This window comes from Ochotona princeps, chromosome X (assembly GCF_030435755.1).
Source record: "Ochotona princeps isolate mOchPri1 chromosome X, mOchPri1.hap1, whole genome shotgun sequence".
NCBI lineage: Eukaryota > Metazoa > Chordata > Mammalia > Lagomorpha > Ochotonidae > Ochotona > Ochotona princeps.
In genome coordinates this window covers 17,067,898-17,093,341 of record NC_080865.1, presented here as the reverse complement: position 1 = coordinate 17,093,341, position 25,444 = coordinate 17,067,898, and the positions used below count along the sequence as shown (strand labels likewise).

At 37.4% G+C, this 25,444-nt stretch overlaps 1 protein-coding gene across 1 annotated transcript in view; it reads left to right on the top strand.

Annotated features, from left to right (window-relative positions):
- The window catches only part of SYTL5 (synaptotagmin like 5), an 89,976-nt gene that overhangs the window by 22,909 nt on the left and 41,623 nt on the right, over positions 1–25,444 (top strand). Inside the window, exons 3-5 of the mRNA XM_058659076.1 lie at positions 16,257–16,369; positions 18,645–18,753; positions 20,659–20,793. Of these exons, the coding sequence (XP_058515059.1) occupies positions 16,257–16,369; positions 18,645–18,753; positions 20,659–20,793 (357 nt within the window). The remainder of the gene's footprint in view (positions 1–16,256; positions 16,370–18,644; positions 18,754–20,658; positions 20,794–25,444) is intronic.

Below are 25,444 nucleotides of genomic sequence, written 5' to 3'. Positions count from 1 at the left end.
TCAAGTAAGAGTAAAAATTCAGACAGTGTAATAATTTTTTTTAATTTACTATTTTATGATACAGTTCCATAGGCTCTGGAATTTCCCTCCTTCCCTCCCTGAATCCCCCTAACACTGACTTCCCCTATATTATTACAGTAGTATAGTCCTTCATAAACAGTCATAAGTCCATCATTCTGCTATTTAAGTGTATCCTAACATTGTAGTTATTTTTGAAAGGAACCATTAAGGAAAAAAAAAATGAGCCACTGAGAAGTAAACCATATTTCTGAGACCAGATGTGAATTCAGAATATAATTAACATGGCTCACATATAAGATGACAAAAAGATCTAAATAAAAATAGTAGTCAATAAATGCAAGAAGCATGGAGGGAAACAGCCCAGAAGAGATAATGGAAAGTGTCCCACTGGCATACATTTGGCATGGGTCGGGGGCAGACCAGGCTGGATCAGTTCACGTCATCCACTGGCAAATCCAAACACCAGAACAGAGTGTGGGTTGAGCCAGGTTCAGTCTCAACAAAAGCAGTACACAACAGGGAATGCCAAGGTGAAGTTGCCTGTGCCAGATATGACCACAGCACCCAACCAACACACGTGAGAATCAGGAAGGGAGCGGGCAGAGTCAGCAGGGGAATAAGGGGTAGTTCCCTTGCTGGACAGCTACTCCCACTGGAGAGCGTGAGCTGGGATGGGGACAGACCAGACTAGGCAGGGCTATAACACCTGTGCGCCTCATGTGGCCCAGATCAGGGAAAAGCCAGGCTGGGCTGATTATTCCTACTGGTGCAATCTACAATTAGATTGGGTGAGGGTTGTTTGGGCTTAGCCACAGCATCAGCTGGCAGAAGCTGGCACTGGGGGCTAGTTCTGTCAAGTCAAACCACAGAACCACCCGAAGAGTGCATAATCTGGGAGTGGGAGTGGCCTGGGAGGGAAATAGTGGGCTCCTCCCTCTTGGGTTACCACCTCCCATGGAAGGGAACAGAAACTAGGACAGGGACTGGGGGTGGCTAGACAGACACCCAACAACATCCGTGAAAGCTGCATAGTTGAGCTGGTTAGATGGAACAAGGTTTTAATACCCATTGACATGTACAAGAGCAGAAGGGGATATGGGACAGACTGGACTAGTCTGCCATACATACTGGCAAACCAGGGTAGGGGGCGGGCCTGGTGGGGGTAATTGTGGGTCGTTCTGACTAGGCTGCAGCTCCCACTGGTTTATGTGAGAGCCGAGTATGTGCTGGGCAGAACCAGGCTGGACTACAACACCCATTGGGTCCAGTGGAAGACAGGGATGGAACAGAACCAACCCAGCAATTGCAACCAAGAGCTGATTGGAGCAATGGACTGTGCCGGGCCCTGTGCTTGCTAGTACATACAAGAATCTGGTCTGAGAACACCTCAGACAAAATTTCTTTGGGGATCCCCCCAATCGAGCTTCTGGACTCAGAACACTAGCCAAGAAAAGACAGAGGACAGAACAAGTCAATCAACCATCTCAGTTCTATGTTGGCAATGAAAATACTGGGCAAACGGAGACTCTATGATGGACTATGTCAATCAGTGGATTCTCCAACGACCTCATCGTGCTTTGAGTGGTGAGAGTGGCAACATTTCAGAACTGTTGAACTATCAAAACCACTTGAGCAAGACCCCCAGAGCATGCCCCTCATCTGGGACCTGGGGTGGGTGGGAGACTGGGTGGGGCTTCTCCCTTAAAATCCCCTTTTGCATCAGATATATTAAGGAAACAATATGGAACTAATTGTTTTGCCCATCAAAAAAATAGTAGTCAAAAACATCGGAATGGACACTTTACTTAACATATGCAAATGGTGAGGCTGGCATTGTGGTGTATCAGATTGAGTTACTGCCTAAAACATTAATATCCCTTGCCTGGCAGCTAAAGGTCTAGTAGCTAAAGGTCTTGTCTTGCATGCAGCAGGATCTCAGTGACCCCCCTTCCCTTCCAGCTGCCTGCTTGAGGCCTGAGAAAGCAGTTGAGGATGGCCCATAGCCTTGGGTCCCTGTATCTGCATGGGAGACCCGGAAAAGTTCTCCTAGCTCCTTGCTTCAGATCAGCTCAGCTCCAGCCGTTGTGGCCACTTAGGGGGTGAATCAATGGATGGAAGATCTTCCTCTCTGTCTCTCCTCCTCTCTGTATATCTGGCTTTCCAATAAAAACAAAATAAGTCTTTTACAAAAATCAGCATCCCATATCTACAGCTCCCCTTCCAATCCAACTCCCTGCTGATGAGCCTGGGAAAATAATGGGACATGGTCCAAGTGTTTGGGCCCTTGTTATCCCCATGGGATATCGTGATGGAATTTCAGGCTCCCAAAAAGATTGAACTAACTTCAATATTGGGATCTCAATTCCATGAGTGTTGATCTAGTTCTGGACTACACTTTGCCCTAGGAAGTAGTCCTCAGAGTCTCAGGACATACTCCACAGATGAGAAAGGCATTTAAAAATGTTCTTGTAGATGATTCAAACAAGAATGATAAAAGAATGTGTGTATGTCGAATTTGGATGCATAACAAATTTTTGGGGTTTGTTTATTTTTTCCTTCATTCAGCTTTTTTCTCACCAGAATATCAAAATGAGGTTTGCCATTTCAAAGCAATGAAGAAGTAAGCAGAATTTTATTAATTGATTTGTCTCCTAACTTCAGTGTCTAAAGAGTGAGAGAGAATTTCTCAGTAATTATCTCTCCAATAATTATAAAGTATTGTCCTGTTACATCATTAGTATTTTCCCCATTTTTATTTCATTTCTGCTTTTCTTCTTATTTATAACCTGGACCTCATCCACTCAGGCAATACTAGTACTCAGGACCATGACTCAAAAGCTCTGCAATAAATCACAGATTTCTTTAAGCTTATCTATGGGGAGGAAAATTTTTCCTTAACTTCCAAATATTACTTGTAATTATTTTTTAAAAAAATAGTTATTTTGTTGGAAAAACAGATTTTATAGAGAGAAGGAAAGACAGATTCTCCATCCTCTGTCCACTCCCCAAATTACCACAGTTGTTGGAGTTGAGCTGATCCAAAGCTAGTAGCCAGTTCACAAGGCTGTGGGCCATCTTCCACTACCATCCCAGGCCACAAGCAGGGAGCTGGATGGGAAGCAGAGCAGTTAGGACACAAATTGACACTCATATGGTATCCTGGCACTTGCAGGCAGAGGATTAGTCAATTCAGCCATCACTCTAGTCCCACGACTTGTAATTATCAAAGCATATTATTCAATTCAATATTGAGCTAATGATATCACACATTTTGCCATCAACTCATCTGCAGATTAGTATACTTGCTAACTGAAGTTCTAATTCACTCAGCTTTTCTCCATAAAATTGTCAGATTTACATTAATGAGAAATTCATTTCCAATGTGTTAGGTCAATACACATTGAAGATTGCTCTAGAAGGTAACACACCCAAACTAACACAACACAACATCTTTTTTTTGTTTTTCCTTAATACTTACATGCTGTACACTTGGTTATTTTCATTCATACCTCTTGGAATACACATTTCATAATCATGTAGGTAGGATTTCTTATCTATATTGTTCACTAATGTAGTTCTAATTCCCCAAATGAATATCTGTAGTAGAACTCAGTGAACACATGTCAAATGAATAAATGGATAAGTAAACAAATGAGCTGAGGAGTGGATGACTGGCTCCTATTTAAATCATATACAACAATTGTGCTTATATCAAGAATATGAAGTTTAATATATAAGCCATCTGCAATATATTTGTCCTCAGAAAAAAGAAAATCTGCCAGTACACAGGTGTTAAGATTACAAAAGATAAAAGGGTAAATAATTATAAGCCAAAATACAACATGGATGATGGGTAGAGTAAATAATAAACTGAAAGTTCAATATTTTTCTTGTAATATGTTATGCATTAATAAGTAACTTGAATCCATGTCAATGTCTATTGACCTAACGCATTGGATGATGCTCAGTTAGGTCATAGTTTAAGGAGGAAGAACTTATTATTGTTTCATGCATAAAATATCCTAAGGAAAGAACAGCCTTTCAATGTGTAATTCTTATACCTCTATGAAAATAGCAACATATTTCATATCATTCCATGACAGCTAGAAGTTTACATGTTGAGTCTTTAGTTTGACAGATCAAAATGTATCCTTACATGCAAAGCTGAAAATAAGCGTTTCCAATATTCTGGTTGCTGATACTTGTGATTTCAGGTACTGTCAGTCTTGTAAATATTTTATTTTTATTCATGCAGTGATTTTCAAAAAGGAGGCATAATTGGTATTTTATTGGCATCAGGCATCCTTTGTTTGTTGTGAGAGAATGTTACAGCCCCACTAGGCTGTCTCCATGTTTAATAGACCGTAAAATTGAAGTTCCCACCTTGACCTGCAAGAGGTGAGATGAGTCAGAAAGTGACTCATTCTCTAATCAGTTGGAAGAACAACCTTTATTGTCATTTATTTTGGATTAGGTAGAAGCAAAGATATTTTATTTCAATAGTGCTAAAAAGATTAGAGCAAGGACTACTGAAAGTAGGAGGACCTGGACCTGGCCTGGTAGCCTAGTGGCTAAATTCCATGCCTTACATGCTCCAGGATTCCGTATAGGCACCAGTTCCTATTCATGCTGGTCTACGTCCCTTCCAGCTCCCTGCTTGTAGCCTGGGAGCACAGTAGAGGATGGCCCAAAACCTTGGGACTCTATACCTGCTCAGGTGCAACCAGTGGCAGCCACTTGGAGAGTGAACCAGCAGATACTCTGTCTCTCCTTTTCTTTGTAAATCTGACTTTCCAATAAAAATAAATAAATCTTGGGAAAAAAGTAGGAGGACCCTGGTTTTTTGGTTTTGATGAATTTTTAATGATTACTAGAATGCATGAAGTGTAACTGAAACAGGTACATTATGTTTATCTGTAAGTATAAAATATAGTGTTGATGAATGGAACACAGATTGCAAGAATGGATAGCACTTTGTTATAAATAGCAATACAGGCCCTGAAATCTAGAAACCAGCCTGACACTTCTATGTAGATCCTGATGTTAACAATTAACTTCAGATTCAGAGAGAATCAAGATGGCAGAATAGGGTAAGGACACACTTAAACAGACGGAGAAACATTAACCAGTATGAAGCAGACGGGGCACATTCCAGGAAATAGGAGAGGACACAACAACAGCAGAGGGGTACCTGGAGACTGACAGACACAGGAAAGCAGCCAAAACAACAGTGTGGTGTTGCAGTAACTGATACCACAGTGGCATTCATCTAACAGTGATCTGAGCTCCACCTGCACCTGGAACTCCAGCAGCAACCAGGTGGAAAGGGACTTTCACAGGGAGCTCGGGAGGTGAACCAGACAAAGAACTGCCCATCTTACTGGTCTATTTGATTTGACCAGGAGCACAGAGTGGCAGGTCCCAGACAGGCAGTGTGGGAACAGGATAAATTTCACAGTCCAGTCCTCCCCCTAGAGCCAAATAGGGTGCCATTTTGTTTAAGGAGGAAAAGGCAAGGGAAAGGACTGAGCATATGCTGAGCTGAAATTTAACTCATCTCTGACTCAGTGAACTGCAACAGTGTGGCATTCTACAGGTTCCACCCAAGACAGGTCCAGGTAGCCCTCAGACCTGATGGCCAGCGGATCAGGAACTCTAATAGTGGCAATCAGGCGCCATTTTGTACAGTGTGGCAAAAGCCTTTGCCAACTTCAGAGTTAACTGAGGAATACATTGAGAAAATGTGGGATACAGAATTCAAAGCACTTGTTATAAAGCTTCTTATCAACAATAGAAAGCAGATGCAAGAATTTAAGGTTTTAGTCATGCAGGAAATAGCAACACTGAAGCCCCTACCCTTTTAATGCTTCATACACTGTGATATAGTACTGTAATAACTGTAAGCTGGAGTAACCTGGTTACTGTAATAACAGTAACCTGGAGAGATTTTCTTAAATGAGCAAATGTCATACATATAAAATATAAATAAGACATATATAATATTTAAAGAATGTGTATTTGCTTTCAATGAGGGCATTACTGCATTTGAATGTGTCCTTATATTTTCTGTTTTTATGTATTTGGATACCATCAGAATGAAAACCATACTGAATCTGTTTTGTGACTTTCTTAGCTCAACTTTTGGTGGCATTTGTCCCTGTTTATGTGAATGGTATCACATTTATCTTCACTGTTTTTATCATTTCTTTTAATGTATCTGTTGGACTGATGGGCTGATATTTGTTCAGAGTGTTACAGGGACTGATAATATGATATTATACTGTCTGTGGCCTGGCAAACACATATGGGAGCTTACCACCTAGGTGTGAAATTGTTTGGGGAAGGTTTGTTTGTTTGAAAAAAATTACAAAGAGAAGGATGGAGAGAGATCTTTCATCAGCTATTTCACTCTCCAAGTGGCCCCAACACCCTGAGCTGGACCAGGCTGAAACCAGGAAACAGGAGCTTCATCTGGGTCTGACACATGGGTTGCAGTTGCTGGAATAGTTAGGTGGTCTTCTGTTGCCTTTCCCAGGCCAACAGCAGGGAGCTGGATTAGAAGTAGAACAGCTGAAACACGAATCAGCACCCATATGTGCTGTAGTCATTGCAGGTGGTGGCTTAATCTACTACATTGCAATACTCACCCCAGGTTGGATTTTTAATATGTACACCCTAAGGTGGCATTATTAAATCTGTGGATTGTAATTTATTGGTGAGTTGGGATCAGCATTTCTTTAAAAATGAAATGGAATAGCAAATATTTATATGTATATTCACAGATGCATGTATACCTACTTATGTGTGTATAAATACTTGTGTGTATTTTGTGTGTTGATATAAAATGTGTTTCTTACTATAATCTCATGCTGAATATGTTTGAGAACTTTACTGCAGCATATACAACTGAGAATGTAACTACAGGGCCAATTAAATGAGTATTCTCAGTTTTACAAGACATTAAATTGTTTAACAAGTGTTAAATTGTTTGTCATAGTAATTTAAATTCCACCTGTGTTGTCGAAGGGTTTCCTATTACTTCACAATTTTACCAACACCTAGTAAAGACAGGTAAATGCCTGGGGAAGACATTATGGCATAGCCTGGATAAAGGATCACTTGCAACACCAGCATCCCATAGGGGCACTGGTTTTTGAGTTCTGACTGCTCTACTTCCAGTCCAATTTCCTACTCATATGCCTGCAAAATCAATGGAGGATGACCAAAGTCCTTGGGTCTTGGCACCCATGTGGGAAACCCAGAGGAGGCTCATGTATCCTGGCTTGAGCCTGGCCCTACCCTGGCCATTGCAGCCATTTGAGGAGTGAACCAGTGGACAGCAGATTTCTCTTTCCTCCTTCCCTCTTCTCTACCTTCTCTCTAAAACTCTTCCTTTCAGATAAGTAAAATCTTTTTTTTTAATAAAAGGGATTGCTCCTGTGATTTTCATTTGCATTTCTTCTGATTACTACTGAGGTTGGGCATCTTTTTAAATTTTTTTTATATTTTTATTGATATTTTGCATTATGTGACAATTTCATAGGCTCTGGGAATCCCCCCACCCCTCCCCCTCCCCTCCCCCCTGGTGGATTCCTCCACCTTGATGCAGCATTACAGTTCAAATTCAATCAAGATTCTTTCCTTGCAAACATATACCAAGCATAGAGTCCAGCTACTTATTGTCCAGATGGGTTGAACAGTTTCTTGGGGAGACCATTTCTGGTCCAAGGTTAGAGCTGGTATAATATCATCCCAGTCAATTAAGAGTCCCAATATAACATCAACAGCAATTTGCAATATTATGGAATTGACATGGTTTTGAGTAACCAGTATGTTAAAAAAAAAAAAAAAAAAAAAAAAACAAGTCCTAACCACAACCTATGGTTAGCTCATTGACATTTCAATTTTAGTTCATATACAGGACCGGCTGCTATATACCCTAAAATGGCTATAAGGTACCATTCAGCTGTCTCGTGTCTATTTCATTTTAGTATTTAGCCATTTGTTGTGTTGAAGTATAATTTTGCTGATCTTGGCAGATTTTGGGATAATCTAGACTGGCTTGTAACTCTGACAAGATATTTGTCGACATTTAAGGTGCAGAACATTTTTTTGGGGGGGGGGGCAGGGTGTGCAGGAAAATCCTCAACACCATGGTGAGGAGTGACTAATCTTTGTGTCCCACCCAGCAAGGCATGAGCCAATCCACGCCAGCTCTTTCATGTCAGATTTCAAGCTCTACTTTCTGTTGTTTGTCTATTTATTTTAGGTTTTTTTTTTTAGTTTGTATGATTGTTTGTTTGCTGTGAGGGGTTTTCAAAGCGATCCCGATGGTCACTGCGAGGGAGGGCGGGGGTCCAGAGGTGGAGCCAGGCTCGGACCAGAGAAAGCTCTCCTCCCTGGTCCCAAAGGACACTTATTGTTCTTCTGTTTCTGCGGACCGCTCAGGGCTTCTGGTTGTCTTTCCGATGACGTTGGTTTCTGCGCGGTAGCGTTTGGACTTCTTCCATCCCCTGGGGAAGCTCCGGTTGGGGGTGGGTGACCTCAGAGTACTCAGTCTCCGAGGGCATCCAATTCCCTGTGGCCTCCTTGGCAGTTGGGATATAGTCCTTGTTGCTCGTATTAATAGTTTGTGGTGAAGGTCTGGGAGTCTTCGTGGTTGGGATCCAAGCTTCCTCCTTACCACCTGCTCCACTCTGGAGTGCCCCCCTGCTCCACGCACATGACCTCCTGTTAAGAGGTTGTCAGGATTGCACCTGATTCCCCCCCATGCATTGGTATAGTAGTTTTATTGTTGTTTAGTGCCGCTTTGAGTCTGTTGTCTATGAATTACCAGATTTGATCTTGATAGGCTATATTGTACTTTTTTCTCACTCTTTTTATGGTCCTGAAAGATTTCCCTGCACTCGGGCTCGGCAGCGTGGCCTAGTGAGTAAGGTCCTTTCCTTGATCCCATATGGCTGCTGGTTCTAATCCCGGCAGCTCCACTTCCTCTCTGTCTCTCCTCCTCTTAGTATATCTGACTTTGTAATAAAAATAAAAAAAAATAAATCTTTATTAAAAAAAAAAAGATTTCCCTGCACTCCCTCCCCATTACCGGTTAACATAGCGTATTGAGGGTACAGTGGGTTTTACAGTTTTACGATGTAGATCTTAAATATTCTGACATTAATTGTTGTTTTATAGATTATATCGCGTTATTGCATTGGATACAGGTTGTTAGAGATTGCACTAATATTACAATACACAGGTACTATCTTTCAAGTTGTCATCTTTTCATCTCAGATTAAGGCGAACATGTGGTATTTAACCTTTGGGGATTGGTTCATTTCTCTTAGCATGATGGATTCCAGTCGGGCCCATTTGTCCACAAAGAACTGCATTTCGTTTTTTTTAATAGCTGAGTAGTATTCCATAGAGTAGATGAACCATAGCTTTCTTATCCAGTCTTCTATTGATGGGCATTTTGGGCATCTTTTCAAAGGTATATTTCCTTTGTTGTTCCAGTTTCTGAGAGTCCATTGGTCTTATTAATTTGGAGATATTCTTGATGACCACCTTCATCTCTAGAAATGCTTTTGCCTTAATCTGATCTGTTAATATAACATCACTTTTCTTGGTTGATATTTATTTGTTTACACAGTATATATTTTCCCATTATTTGTCTTTCAACTTCAATATGCCTACATACTTAAGGCAAGACTCTGGCATATGGCCGAAGTCGTGTTTAAAAATGTATGTTCTGTGCAAATGTTATATATCATATATATATATAATATATGCATATATATTCTGCGTGGATAGATGTGTGATATAAATATATACTATTTGCAATTTTTAGTTTTTTAATATAATTTGGTCTACTTATGATTATTGCATCAGTTACATTTATATTGGTGATCATTCTAACTACTGTATAGTTGCATTTATTTATGTGATCTATAGATTGATGTGTTTTTCTCATTCCATTTTATCTTTTCTACTGGTATAGGTATTATATGCTTTTTAGTTTTTCAGTAGTTTTCGAAATTGCAACATTTAGCTTCATATGTCAATAGTTTTACCCTTCCTCTTATCAATTAAAGGAACATGGTATTCTTAAACTCCAAAATCTTTTCCTTACTGTTTTATATTTTCTGTCCTGTATTTTAAACATATGTTCTTTTATAATCCAACAATTTAAATGTTTTAATTTTTTCATACACCAATGATTATTTAGATTTATGTGCGTTTGATCAGTTTCATTGTTCACCATTCCTTTTCCTATCTTTATTTCCTCCTTAGTATAATGTTAAAAAATTGCTTTAGTGAGAATCTATTGATGATAAATTATCTTAGTCTTAATTTTGCTGAAAATTACTTTATTTCATCCTCATTCCTGAACACTGGTTTCTCTGGATATACAGTTCTCATGATATTTATTTTCTCCAGAACTTTGAAGACATTTCATTGGCTTCTGTGGTACATTATTGTTCAAATTGAACTGTCACTGTAATCATCATTCCTTTGCACATAATCTGTTTTCCTGTATCCTGCTTAACTAATCTTAATATGTTCTCTTCATCTGTAATGCTCTGTAGTTTTACCATAGGGTATCAAAAAGTTTTCATTTTTTTCTGCTTGAAGAGAAAAAAAGGACTAAATCTAGACCATCATCTCCATATGGCCAAGATCTTTGTTTTCCTTGCCTGTATATTTCTGTTTATAGTACAGGGTCTAACATAGGTGAAATGCAATAAATGTTTGCCATGTGATGAATAAATGTACACATAATTTTATTTAGTTTCCTTGTGAATAATAGAAGGAAATTAGAGTTTTATTAGAATATTTAGTAAATGTATCTTGAAATGTTTCTAATAGTTAGCAGAAGACAAAGGAAAAATGATTTTTTTGGTAATAATACTTTTTTAGGATTAGATTATTTTTCTCCCTACACATATAAAGACAATTTAATGACTTTGTGTTACTGTAAGCCTTTAGGTGAAGTTTTGATATTCGGAGTTGAATGTTAAAGAAAATTTAGACCTACCAAATTCTTAGTACTCAATGATCAGTATTTACAAATAGTGTAACCCACTGTCATGTTGGACAAAACCATTCTTTGAAGTGTATGTTAGGAAACAGAGTCTGTATCAAGCCTTTATTGTTCAGATGATGAACTTATATAGCAGAATTTAAAATTTTTATAGTGAGTATCATATAGATTTTCTTTCCTCTTTCATCCCTTCTTTAATGTTACCACTTTATCCCCAGCGCACACATGCGCACGCACACACACGCGCGCACACACACACACACACACACACACCACGAAGTTCCTTGGTTTCCATGGGTTTTGGCTATTCTGCAAAATATTTCTGTAGCTGATAAACATGAGCTTTCTTCTAACAATGTCATCAAATACAAAGGACATGAAGTTGGGTTGCAAATCATATCTCTGTAATAATGTATTTATAATTTTGAGGAAGTTATTTAAGTTACTTCAGCTGTAGTTTTATTTATACATTAAAAATAAACATAGCAATTTTAAATATCACATATAAAGCATCAACCAACATTACTTGATGCCTGGAGTACATTCACTAAGTATTAGATTTCTAGTCTACCAAGCTTTCTGCTTATCATCTAAGAATGTGACAAATGCACAGTCCCAAGGCACTGTTCTGATGCTTCAGAGTTTTGACTTGACAAATGACTCAAGTACATGTTGGAATTAAACAAATATAAAGCTTACAGTTGCTACACTTGAAAGCATAACAAGATGTAATGATCAACAATTCTGGGGTGATCTTATTTGTGTTAGGCGTTGGCCTCTGGGTACATGCAATAGAGTTGATACGGAGGCCCATTTTCTGGGGCATGTTGAATAGGTGTGCCCCCTTCTCACTGTAACACATGCAACTGCCATCAGTATGCTCTCTATCCCAATGACCAGTAACACACAAGAGCTAAGACCTTTACATGCCTCTGTTTGTTTTCTGAACATTGAACTCTGTTATTTCCTTTGCTATTGTTTTTATAAAAATTATTTGCCCTATTGCAGAGCTTGGCAAATTTTTCTTTATTAATAAAATTATAGAATAAATATTTTGGACTTTGTGGGCCATTTATCTTCTGCTACAACTAACAGCTGTAGCACAAAAACAACCAGTGTTTAAACAATCAAGCATGGCTGTTGTCCAAAGAAGCTTTATTTATGGACACTGAATTTAAAAGTTTGTGAAATTTTCATATGTTAACATAAGTACTTTTGATGTTTTTCTTCACTTAAAATGTAAAAATGATGTCTAGCTTATGTGCCACAAGACAGATAGTAGGCAAATCTGACTCATAGTTCACAGTGTGCCTACCTTGGTTCTTTTGTGCTTCTGAATTGTGCAAATTTATCTTTTTACAATCTTGGTAGGCTATATCCTGACCTGTATATTAGAATGAATTTATACGTTTAGTTATAGTTTTCTATTGCCACCGTAATAAATTAACACAATTTCACTTAAACAATAAAATTTTAGTATTTCTCAGTTCTGTAACTTAAAAGTCTGGGTTGGCTTGCCTTGTTTCATCACACCAGATTTCTTAGGTGTTGGCTCGTGAAGCTCTTATTGAAGAGACTCTGGAAAGAATTTGATTCCAAACTCATTCTTTTGGGAAGAATCTGGCTTCTTGTTACTTTATGAATGATGTCCTCATTTCCTTCTTGACTCTTGTCTGATAGACACCCTTAGCTCCTAAAGGATTGTTTCTGCAATCCTTGCCTTGGTTACCTACATCTTAGAGACTTCTCTTTTTTATTTTGAGTTTTATGGTACAATTCCATAAGGTCTGAGATTTTCCCATTCCCCCAACTCCCACCCCGACTGATTTCCCCCATATTATTATGACAGCATACTCCTTCATAAATATTCATTAAGTCTATCAGTCTGTTATTTAAGTGTACCCCGACATTACTGGTACAGGCAGTATCAGTTCAGAATCCCATTGTCTATATATATCCAACAGTTTCATTGGGAATCCCTCTTTGGTTTGGAAGTAGGGATGCATATTGCATTGTATCTTCACATCTGAATATGATCATCTCTGTTATGACATCACTAAACATTCCCGTAAATGAGAAGCTGTGAAACAAAGTCAACAACAGGTATGAAGTTAAAACAAAAAATTTACATGACCATAAAGTTGAAAAATGTTCCACTGAATAACCAATGTATGGGTGAAAAAAACAAAACACGAAAGTCTCTTGTATAAAATGACGCCACCGTGTGATCATGAGCCAGCGATTAATTCGACAAGAGAAAAGAAACTGGAAGCAACGAAAATGAAAGCAAAAACATCAAAACACATGGGATGCAGCAAAAACAGCATGGAAAGGGTTATTGAGATTACAGTTTGCATGAAGGCTATGTTATATCCTAGAGAACGTATGGAAATGGGTGAAGAAAATGAACAAACATTTTTCAAAAGAAGAGATTCAAATGGCTAATGGACATATGAACAGATGCTCAAGCTGCCTAGCTGTCAGGAAAATACAAATGAAAACCACATTGAGGTTCCACCTAACTCCAGTTAGATTGGCCTACATTCAGAACTCTACTAACAACACGTGGTGACATGGATGTGGGGAGAAAGGTATCCTCCTTGACTGTTGGTGGGAGTGTAGGCTAGTACAACCACTATGGAAGTCAGTATGGAGAGTACTAAAAGAACTGAAAATTGACCTGCTGTATGATCCAGCTATCCTACTTCTGGGAATATACACAAAGGAAATGTAATCTGCATATGAGAAAGGGATCTGTAGTCCTATTTTTTTTTTACAGCAGCACAATCTACAATAGCAAAAACATGGAAATGATGCAGATGCTTGTCCAAGAAGGAGTGGCTGAAGAAACTGTGTTATATCTACTCCATGGGATATTACTAAGCCATTAAAAAGAATGAAATCATGCCATTTGCAACTAGATGATCCCAACTAGGGACTATTATGCTTAGAGATTTCTTAGTGCATCTTTTCTTTCTCATGTTTGCATTGTGACTCCCTATTCTGAGGCATCTCTCCTGACTTCCTTTTCTTGCTGTTTTTAAGATTATGTTGGTTACTTTGGACCCACATGGTTAGTCTAGGAAAGTCTCAAAATTTTAAGGTCAGCTGATTAAAAATCTAATTCCATTTCCAAATTCCAATCAGATCAGTGCCTATACTAGTGTTTGGTTGAAAAGTCAAAGGACAGTAAACTTAAGGGAACAGCTTCCAAAATTAGAATACTGTGATCACCACATGGAGTTCCAGTTTAAGGAGTCACATATAAGTCTAAGTCATCTGATATTTATCCAGATATAATCAAAGTCCTTCCAATATTTTGATTTGGATAAACTGTATCTCCTTAAATTTGATGTACTCCATAAGCATATTGTATGTAGTTATGGAGATAGTTTATGAGTTCATGTTTCCTAATAGGTGATTGATCTAGCCACTGGGGAATAAACCTAAATCATACATGGCATTGTTCATATGTACCTTGGCTTTGTCACTCACATTCAGAAATAGAATTTTAGACCAATTGATGTGAAAAAATTTATACATGCTTCTGGAGGGATTTTTATATTTCTAATCCAGCTACTGATTTTCAAGTCCAATTAGTTCCTGAATGTCATGAATTGCTTATTGTAGGCCTAGAAATAACTATTTGACTATGTTATTTTTCCTCAGTCACCTTGCCACTCTTGTTATCAGTTCTTGGTTTTCATGACACTGTGACTTATATCTTCATTATTTCCTAACCTGTTTACTGAAATAACTTCTCAACTGATCTGCGTATTTCTACCTTCTCTTTTCTGCATTTATTTCTCCAAAGATTTTATTATTGAGTCTGAACTTCAGAATACTCTCAGAGTTCGTTCCTGTATCTATCAAGATATTCCAGCTCATTGTCATAGTATTCAGCGCTACTTGCCATTCTTGGACATACCTTGTAGAGATGTTAGGACAACAGTTTTCAGCTGCTTAGCTACAAGTTTGTTTTTGCACTCATAATTAGGAATATATTTAGACTACTGAATGACTTCTTCAGTTGCTAAAAGATTTGTTAGAAACCTGAAAAGAGAATTTATAGCAGCATAACTGCTGTCAGTTGAATTCCAGATATCTGACTGCATTCTACAAATATTTACTGGACACAGCATCAAATACTGTTCCTAGTAATAGTGAACAATATATCCAATGCTTCTATTTTCATCTCATTGGTAGAATGAGGGCTGGGAAGATAGAAAATGAATGGTGACATGTTGAAGTGAAGGAGAAATAGTCAATAATTGGTTTTAAAATATTTATAGCATAGTCCCTGAAAAACTGCATTACAGGTATTGGAGTAAAAAAGATGAATCAGACAGGAATTTGTTATCTTGGAATTTATAATTCAACATATATGTACAAGCCCTGACAAAGGTGACTCTGAAGTGAAATAGAAAATACTATATGCCATAGGAGAGGAATAAACATAGAAATTTCCGATGGGAAGATGGGTGTGATTTCATGTAACTGTTGAATATAGGGTTTAAAAGATTAGGATGCTTGCATATCCTCCTTCAGCATTCATTTTAGAAACCTAGCAGATATTTCTACCACCTGAATTTTGGCTTTTTTTTTTTTTTTTTACCATTTCCCTAATGCAAGTCCTGCCATCTCTCTCATGGACTATTGCAATGGCAAAGCTGTCTCTTAGTCCCATTTTCTCTTTACTCTAAAGCTGTGTTCATGTTACATCAAAGAAGATTTTGAAGCAAAGTCTGATTTTGGCCCTTATGTTATTTGTAATCTTCAGCAGTCCCCTATTAATCACATTTAAGACCCCAATAATGCAGTGGTTAAGAAATTGGTGCTTAAGCCAGAATGCTTGGGACAAGATCTTACCTGTCCTACTTACAACTGCGCAATATGAAAACACATCATTTTATGTGTTTATCTCACTCTCAGTTTTCTTATCTGTAAAATAGGGGTAATGCTTATAAATGTTTTGTGTGAGTAAAAATATATGTATGAACTATGAAGACCAAGTACCTCGTTTTTATTAGTAGTATACAATATATTTGATTAATAGTGGTCATTATTTTCTCCAAAAATACTCCAGATATTGAGATGAACTCTATAAATAAGCTACTGGTGTTATTTAATTAGGGATTTTCTATAGTTCATTAGGTAGCTAAATGATTGAGTTTTAGTTTTCTCCCTTTCTCTGGAACAGGCAGCTAAGGATTATAACAGGTGAATGGTTTCTTGAAGAAAAGGCCAAACGCTTCAAGCAAGTCAATTTTCTAGGCACCGATGTTGTCCGGCAGTCAATTTTAAGAAGTCCAGGTAATGAAAACAATTGATTTTGAGACTTAATATTCATTTCACTGGGCTAAATAATTTTACTGTATAGGAAATAAATATCTCTAAAAACACTTAAGGTTCCTTATGACCACTTCACAAGTTGGTAATATGAAAGCTTTGTTTTCCTGAGCTTCACTTTTAATCAAAAATAAAAATTTTATATTGTGTACCATATAAAGTTGTTTATAAAAATATATTTATGAGTGATAATGTGATTTTTCAGCACATTTATGTAGGTTGAATGAGCAGCCAAGCTAATTAAAATACATGTGTTCTCCAATACATATAATTTATTTGTGATGATATTTAAAATCTCCAATTGTGTTGAAATAAGGAATGTATTATTACTAGGTATAGACACTTTTCTTGGGAATAGAACACCAAAACTTACTCTTGATATCTAACTGTAGATGACCTCTAAATGTGCAGTTCATAGAAAGGAAGAGATTGGTGTCCGGTGCAGTAACCTAGTGGCTAAATCCTCATCAAGCATGTACTGGGGTCCCAGTGGGCACCAATTCGTATCCCAGCTGCTCCACTTCCCATCAAGCTCCCTGCCTGTGGCCTAGGAAAGAAGTTGAGGACAGTCCAATACCTTGGGACCCATGTGGAAGACCCAGAAGAAGCCCTGGGCTCCGGGCTTTGGATTGACTCAGGTCCAGCCGTTGCAGACACTTGGGAGTAAACCAGTAGATGGAAGATTCTTCTCTCTGTCTCTCCTTCTCTCTGCATATCTGACTTTCCAATAAAAATAAATAAATCTTTTTAAAAAAGAAAGGAAGAAGTTGTCAGAAAAAAAGTTAATGATGAGTCTCCAAATATCTGATACACAGAAACATTCAAGGGAGCCATTTATTTCATCAAAAACAGTTGTTTTCCTGAGTAAATGCCCGCTGTTTTATTAATCATTTAAGAATTTAACTAAAGCATTTGAATTAAATGATTTTCATCTCTTAGAGGCTTACAGTAAAATGCTAGTTCCTAGAGGCTTTGCAGAATAGCAGGGAGAAAGGGATGCAAATAATGCAAAGTTGATAAATATTAAATTGTGTTCAGATGGGAATAAGGAGTTTGAATGTTCTGTTACACAGTATGTGAAATATAGTGATTATGACTTATGTATTTCTTTTATAAAATCTAGGAGTATTTTTAATGTTTTCATCATAAAGAAAACATGTTAAATATTTGAGGGAAAATTATCCATAGTGTAAAAGAAATTCTTGATTTTTTTTTAATGTTTCATTTCAGGTTTCTTTAAAATAGCACTTTGTTATATCCAGGGGTTTTCAAGAAGGAGTAGTTCTTGTGCATTGACTTGCGAATTCCTCAAACGGGAGCACTTGAACATGCAAAAATATTTGTGGTTATCTCAATGACTGGTTGAACTGATGGCATTTAGTGGGAAGGAACCAGAGAATCCAAATGATTTTAAAATATGGGATAGTCTCAGTCAATGAAGAATTGCAGCAACAACAAATACAAATAATACTGAGAATGGTTTTCGGTGCACTAAAGTTCAAGTTGGTTAAATATTTGGTGAAACTTGTGCTGGGTAATATGTTTCTCCTCTATGTACAATAAAAGTGGAGCAGACATATTTTGCACTTTTCTGACACTATCTTTTCTTTCATGCACAAAGAATAAGTGTCCTTATTTTTAAGTCTGGCAGGTAAAGCTGTGAGGCTTGTAACAGATTCCAGTGTCACTTGTTTAACATTGGGTATGATGCTAAAGAGGGAAAGAGTAAGAGCAGAGTTAGAGTTAAACCCTCAGCTATAGCCTCTTCCTCTACATAAACCTTAGTGATTTCCAAAATGTAGACTGTCTATAAGGTTAAAAGTCAAGTGCACAGGTGCCCATCTTCCTCATGAAGTCTTTCTCATATACTCAGAAATCAGGGTATCTTTTCTATAACCTTGTGCTAGAACTCAGTCTCTTGGTATTTGTAGTTCTGCATGAATCCAGTTCTGCTCTAAAAACATTGATAGATGGCTGAATTATTCATTCCTCTGTTTCAGTCATCCCTAAGAAGCTTACCTACCAACCTCCCACAAACTAGTCCTTATTTTAGTTCTTAGTCTTCAAAGAATCAAAAAATTCTAAATCATTAAGAGAGAAACTTAGAATGGGGTCACCATTGTAAGTCATTGTAGATATCTTTTTCCTGTGCTTCTAAGAAAATCAGTGTTGATAGAAATTTACTCTTGTTATCTGGTAATTTTGTATATAAACATATCCTCCAATTTTTTTTAATAAGGAGCTGAAGAAGTACAAAGTCAAGAGCAAACCTCCCAGATTGCAGAAAAGTCAGACACTCCACCTCCTGCTGGGCAAAAGGCCAGCCATGATGGCCCCAAGAGAAAGGGGTAAGATCTTGCCTGTTTAGGTGATTTTTTACCTTTGTTTCAGGCATGACTGAAATAAAACTTTCTGTTTTTCAAGTCTGATAGTTTCAGAGGCCCAGAGATCAAAGACTCCTATTCTAGATATTGATCTTTCCTATCATGTTGGATCTATTTGTCACATTTTAGGGTTCACAAAATGTCTTTTGCCTGTGTATCACTTTGTCACAATGCATTATGGTCCATCATACACGCAGAGACAGAGAGAGACACACAGAGAGACAGACACACACACACACAGAATTAGTGACTGAATATTTAATTGTAACCTCTTTTGGTCCTGCACTAGTGACATTTTTGCTTTTGTTTCATAATATCTAGCATGGGGTGCAATTATTGGCTTGATTGATTAAGTAACTCTAAGCCCCAAAATGCCTCTGGGATCTGTGGTTTATAGACATTAGACCGGGAATCAGAGTGGATTCCAAAATGGTGGGGATGAACCTGGAGACAATAACTTGCTCACCACTACAGTGAATTACACAAATCCTAACTCATTCCAACTGTCATTGCCCTGGGGCAAGGCTCAAAACTGGAATCTAATGGTTGTCAGCCACCAGCTCCAATAACATGTAGTCAGGATTTGGGGAGGAAATGTACATTCTGGAAACCAGAAAGGTAGCAAGTAGAAAAGAACTGTGGGAAAAGAAAAGATGGCTACATGAGCTGCCTAATAAATTCTCTAAAGTATGGCAAGGTGTTGACAACGGCAAATATCATAAGGCAATAATGAACAAAGTATTAAGTACCTATATAATAAATTCTTGCCATCAAGAAAGGTGATGGCAAAATATACTAAGTGTGATTCCAGGCCAGGGACACAGACACCTCAAGTAGAAGTGCAGAGGTGGGTCTGTGCATGTGATTCTCAGAGCAGCATAGATGGGCATACATTAAGTGTTATTCTCACCACCAAAGAAAATGTAATTTTCCAGTAGATTGAAGCTTCTGGCACTTCAACAATGATAGTCTTCCCAGGGTCTTTGAAGCAGAGACAAGTTGGCAGATTCTATTAAGATTGTGCCAGTACCTTTGGAATCCATTATTTCTCTTAGAAAACTGTAGCTGTAAAGTAAATGAACTAGTTCCTCCCAGGGCCAACACAAAAATAATGTAGTTAGAAATTTAATGGAAGTACATTTGGAAGCACCTATGTGTTCAACACTCAGTATCCTGGATTGAGACTTTAATCTCAGTTCCTGAAAAATCTATTTTTTGCTTAAATTCCAGATAATTTAGTGGCATTGGAATACAGTGAGGTTCTATATAACATGAAACACTCCATTGTTTAAACTTGATCACCCCAGGAACAAATGCAGAGGATATAAATATGCTTCTAACCAAATGAGTTTTGTCACTTATTCTACAAGGACTGATTGGGTTTTAGTATGTTCCAGGCATATTCCAGGCTCAGGGTATCTAACTAGCAGGAAATAAGAGAAGCAGAGGCACTGTTCTCATGGAGCTGCAGTTTAATATGCTGCTCCATTCATTTGTCCCAGAGCATCATCCTAACTCTTCTTGAGCACAGTGAGTTGTAACTCCCTGCCTTCAGTGTCCTGGCAAACATGCCACTCCCACTGCTCCTGAATTTGCAAATGACATGGGCGAGTTCTCAGCAGATGATCCTTTGCTTAACAGAGTGAGAGACCTGGTTTACCAGCGAGTGGTATGTCATTGATCCAATGCCATAACTTCTTCCACCACCATCCTTGACACTGTACTGCAGAGACACTGAAAATCTCTCCAGGTCCAAGGTTACCATTTGGAAGAATCATTTATTGTTAAAGGTGCTGGAATTGTATTGGTGAATTGTATCACTTTCTTTCTTATGTTACTTTTAAATGCATAACGTAATTTTTTTCTCAGATTTCTTCTTAGCAAATTCAGGTCAGCAACCAGAGGAGAAATTGTTACTGCAAAGACTGAAAGTGGACGGAGCTACAGCTTGGATTTAGACAGCCAGAATTTTCAGAGTTTAAAAGCAGTCCCAGGTTCAGACAGGTAAGATACGTACAAATTGGGAACAGGCATGAGGATAACCCAAACAGGACTTCTGAGTCACTGACGTTTCACCAGTCAGAGAGGTCCTAATATATATTGTGAACAATCAGAAAAACATTTTTCAGTTGAAATGAAAAACACTATCTTCCTTCTGGAATTACAGCTCTTTGAATCACCTGTGTCACTTGAAAAGATGAGACTTAATGTTTGAAGACTCAGGGCTGCAGTTCAAATGGATTTGTACTGAGCAAGTAACCATTTTCATTGATTTATTGATCTTTCTCTGATTAAGCTTTTAAAAAAGAAACCTGCAAGTGTCGTGTTCAGTCCTTGCAGCTTTAAATATATATATATATTATATATATATATATATTATATATTATTTATATTATAAATATTATATATTATTTATATATATATATGCTTTCATCATTTGAATTGCCTGAGGGAATTTTCCATACATCCCACTTCCTCTAAGTTGTTCTCAGCGAGGGAAGTGAGACTCTTCTAAGCATACAGCTATCATTTATGAGAAAACTAAAAAGGCACGGAAGGGATCGCTAAGAGCATGGTCATTTCAGATAGGCTTGATTTTCTTTATCTTGCTGGGGCATAATTCACAGTTTATCTTCATGTTTCAGATATTATCAAACTAGACATGAGAGAAGAGTTCTTACCTGATGTCTCACTAGTTTGTCCAAATGTTTGTCCCCTTTGTTTGCTTGAAGGCTGCAGTAATTCTATAATTCTTTTAGGTAGTAAAACTGGAAGACCTTTCCTCCTTAGGTTCTACAGAAAGAATTCTCACCTCTATTCCACTTTAGAATATTCAACACAACATTTCAGGAGGTGAGAACTCTTTTGTTACTAAGATTTGGTGTTTTTTTTTTTCCCCTCAGAGTGACTTTCTATACCTATCAGCTTTTTTCTTTGTAGCATTCCTATAAGCAAGCATCATTTTATATAAAACCATACAGAAAAAATACAATGAAGCATAAAATAAATCATTTGTTTTCCACTATCAAATGACCATCACTATATTGATTATTTTCCAAATTTTCAAGAATTTAAATATATTACCATTATAAATAAAAAAATTATAACCATGGTTTCTTATGTCCTTGACGTAATTTCATTCAGCTTCCATGGGGATTACCCCATATGTACTGTCCCAGAAAATCTTTATGGAAAAATCTCATTTTAATTTTTAATCATTGCACTCCTGATGTTGAGATAATAGTGAGAAAACATTAGTAATGCCATCCAGCTATTTTAGTGTTGATGTTTTGCCCCATTGCTTCTTGAACTTTGGCTAAGATCAAGTGTGATGTTTTGCCAGCCTCATTGGGGCTCTATGGAGCAGCCTTCTTAAGGCTCACATTGAAGAGGGACAGTATCTATAAAGTGAGATTATACAGAGTGTAAAGAATAGGGTTCAGGCCTAATAAACAGAATTAGGCCATACCACTTTAAGCTGTTAGTCTCACAATTACTCATCAAAAATAAAGGGCATGATCTCCAATATCAAGGTGCTTGTACCCTTGTTCTAGAATCCACCTGAGTTTGCTTCATGTGTCTTATCTCTTGCCCAGTATAAATAAAGATAAAGCTATAAAGTCATATGGATATATTTCAGCAAATACTTACTGGTATGTTGACCCAGGTGTTTCTTGTTTCTGTTGGAAACTGGAAGAATGTCCCTAAGTAGACTTTAAAATTTAAATTGCAAATACTGGTTTACAGATCATCAGAATATAGTAGTGAGGGTTGCTTTAGCTTAAGCATGCCAACAACAATGTTTTTCCATTAAGAAAAAAATAAAGATGCTCAGGGGATGAGTAGAGCAAAATGTCCTTTTCCTGTGGCATGCATATTTCATAATGATGACTCATTAATGGAATGCAACAGTGAGATGCATTTGATTATTCCAAAAATGATTCCTGAGAAAGTTGGACCAGGAGGTGGCCCATTTTTCGTAACACTCCTAAAGAGATTGTAAGATTCCAGTTTCTTTAGTCCATTAGCTGGTCCAGCTTAGGAATTACTCCCCTTTCTCCTCCACAATGCCTATTTCTTCAAGGTTCATTCATCTTTTCCTGGAATGGTGTTTTTTTTTCCACACACCCCATTGACTTATTTCTTGGCAGTATTTTCAAAGCAGAGCAAATATGAATAAATGTATTTTCAAAGCAGAGCAAATAGGGAAAGCTGAGCAACATCTCAGAATAGCATGTCAAATGACCATTCAGTGGTTTCGAGGAACTGAACACATTATGCTGATGATTTTTTAAAGAATATTAATGCATACTGTAGTGAGGAAACCTTGGAATTCAAGTCAGTGATTCCAAACTCATACTAACTTAGGCTGAACTGTCACTGTGCTATGATCTTTGAGATCTCCATCTCAAGTCAGGCTCTCCCACAAACAGACCCTCAAGTAAGGATTTATAAGCAAATGATCTATGAATCAAATAATTCCAGGAGAAATCTGTGAGCAAGAACGGCAAAACAGAAATTGGAGGAAGAGAACCCAGTTTGGTCCCAGGAAACCCTGAAGCAGGAACTATATCCCTGAACTTTGCCAAGTGAAAATTCTGGTCATTGCACTTCTGTTCAGTCAGGCACTGGCTATAAATGCCCTGAATAGCATTTCAGGAGCTAGCAAACAAAGTTACAGGATGCCCAGGTAAATATGAATTTGTGATAGGCAGCTGTTTTTAGTCTTTATTTCATATAATCTTTACTACATCTTTATGCTTAAAAGCATTCATTTTTTATATGAAATTCAAATTTAGCTAAAAGTTTTATAATTGATCTGACAACCCTATTGTGAAGGTGAGAGAAGACAAATTCTAAGGCATTTGTAAGCCTTTAGATTCAGTGCTAAAAAGCAAATTTCTGAATGTGGCAGGTGCAAACCATGAAGAAAAAAGAACTCAGATGCTAGTGTGGGACACACACCGCTGGTAAAATGATTTGGAAAGAATCTGTATGGAATGCTAACCATGTTCTTGAAAAAAAAAAAACAAAAAGCACAACTTTTACCCTAAAATTTGCTCTTGAGTGAAATGGATGAGTGATGATACTGTGTTCTTCAGCAGCATTTCTCTCCTGGCCTGGGAAGATGTGGCAAGCATGTGACCACTGGACCTCAGCCGATCTCATCACCAGCTGTGTTCTCATCTTCTCTTTTTCAATGCTGCCCCTGGACATATTGGTTTTATCCAGTTATTCTTAATTGCCCTTTTAGAGTGCTGGCACTGATTGTCAACAGCTCTGTAAAGCCTCACAAGCTGCTTTGCTTGGCTCTGATCCAAAGCAAGGACCAGACAGTTCATGCCAACTTCTAGCTAGTTCCCTGCCCTCATTCCAAGTGATACCCTTCTCTTTCTCCTTTTATTCCCCTTCCTTCCCCTCACTTTATAAGAAATATTTGTATGGCATTTTTATAGCATCACGACTAAAATATATTTCTTTCATCCTATCTATTATTTTGATCAAGTTTATTAAACCCCTCTCATTGAGTGATACCTCTTTATTGTCAGAAGTAAAATTATTTTCCTGTCCCAAATGTAATTTTCTTTGACATTTCTGCAATTACAATACAGTTAAGCAGACTCCTCTTCCTAGTAATATGAATACAGCACGATGGGAGTGTTCTAGCTCTGAGTCAGGATGACATTCACAAAGTCAACAGTGGTTTCTTGTGTACATTAGATAAAGCAGTAGATACCTAGTTGCTAACACTCCTAGAAAACGCCTTTCCTTTCCAGGTTTTAAAAATTATTCAGACTCATAGCATCACTCTGCCAGCATGTAAATATTATTCCACAACACTAGATAATTTCATGACTCAAAGGGAAAAAGGATGTCAGATTGTCCTCCAAAGGAAAATTATGTTTACTTTTTTCCATGCCTCTGCTTCATTTTCAGGTGCTTTTCTTTTCACTTTTAAAATGTTTATTTATAAGAAAGGAATAAATCTTATGTATTTCATGTGTCCTGTTTTAAAAGCATAATACTACTTTCCACCCTGTCCTGCCTCCCTTACTCACTTCCACCCTTCCTCCTTATTTTTTTTAAATTTTAGTAATAACATACTTCCAATTTCTTTATAACCACAGAGTTAACACTCCACTAAATAAACAATTTAACAAATAGAAGATAGAGAAAAAAACAAGATCAAAAATAAGAGCTGTGGAAAATAATCTTAAAAGTTTGTTTCCCTCAAATACATTACATTTGTTTTGTATTTTATGTATTTGTGTCCATAAATCAGGAAAACATGATATTTGTCTTTGGATTGGCTTATTTCACTAAGCATAACGGTCCTCAATTGCATCCATTTGTTATAAGAAGCAGCATTATTAAAATACATTTCTATATTTCTCCCTGACGTTTATTATAGGTTTATCAAAAATAGTCTCCTTTTAGTTGATTACACTTAGAAAATGTTTAGTCTAATGAGGCAGATTGCCATAAATAGTTGGGTGCCAACTCTTTTAGATGGTATGTGAAATATGACAATAAGATAATGAACCTTTGTCACTTGAAAAGGAGGAGGGTAAAAAGTTTCCACAGGGGTATAGTGTAGGAAGTTTAAAGGCCAATAAAGAAATTATTTTGATTCAGATATCATATTACTGAGATT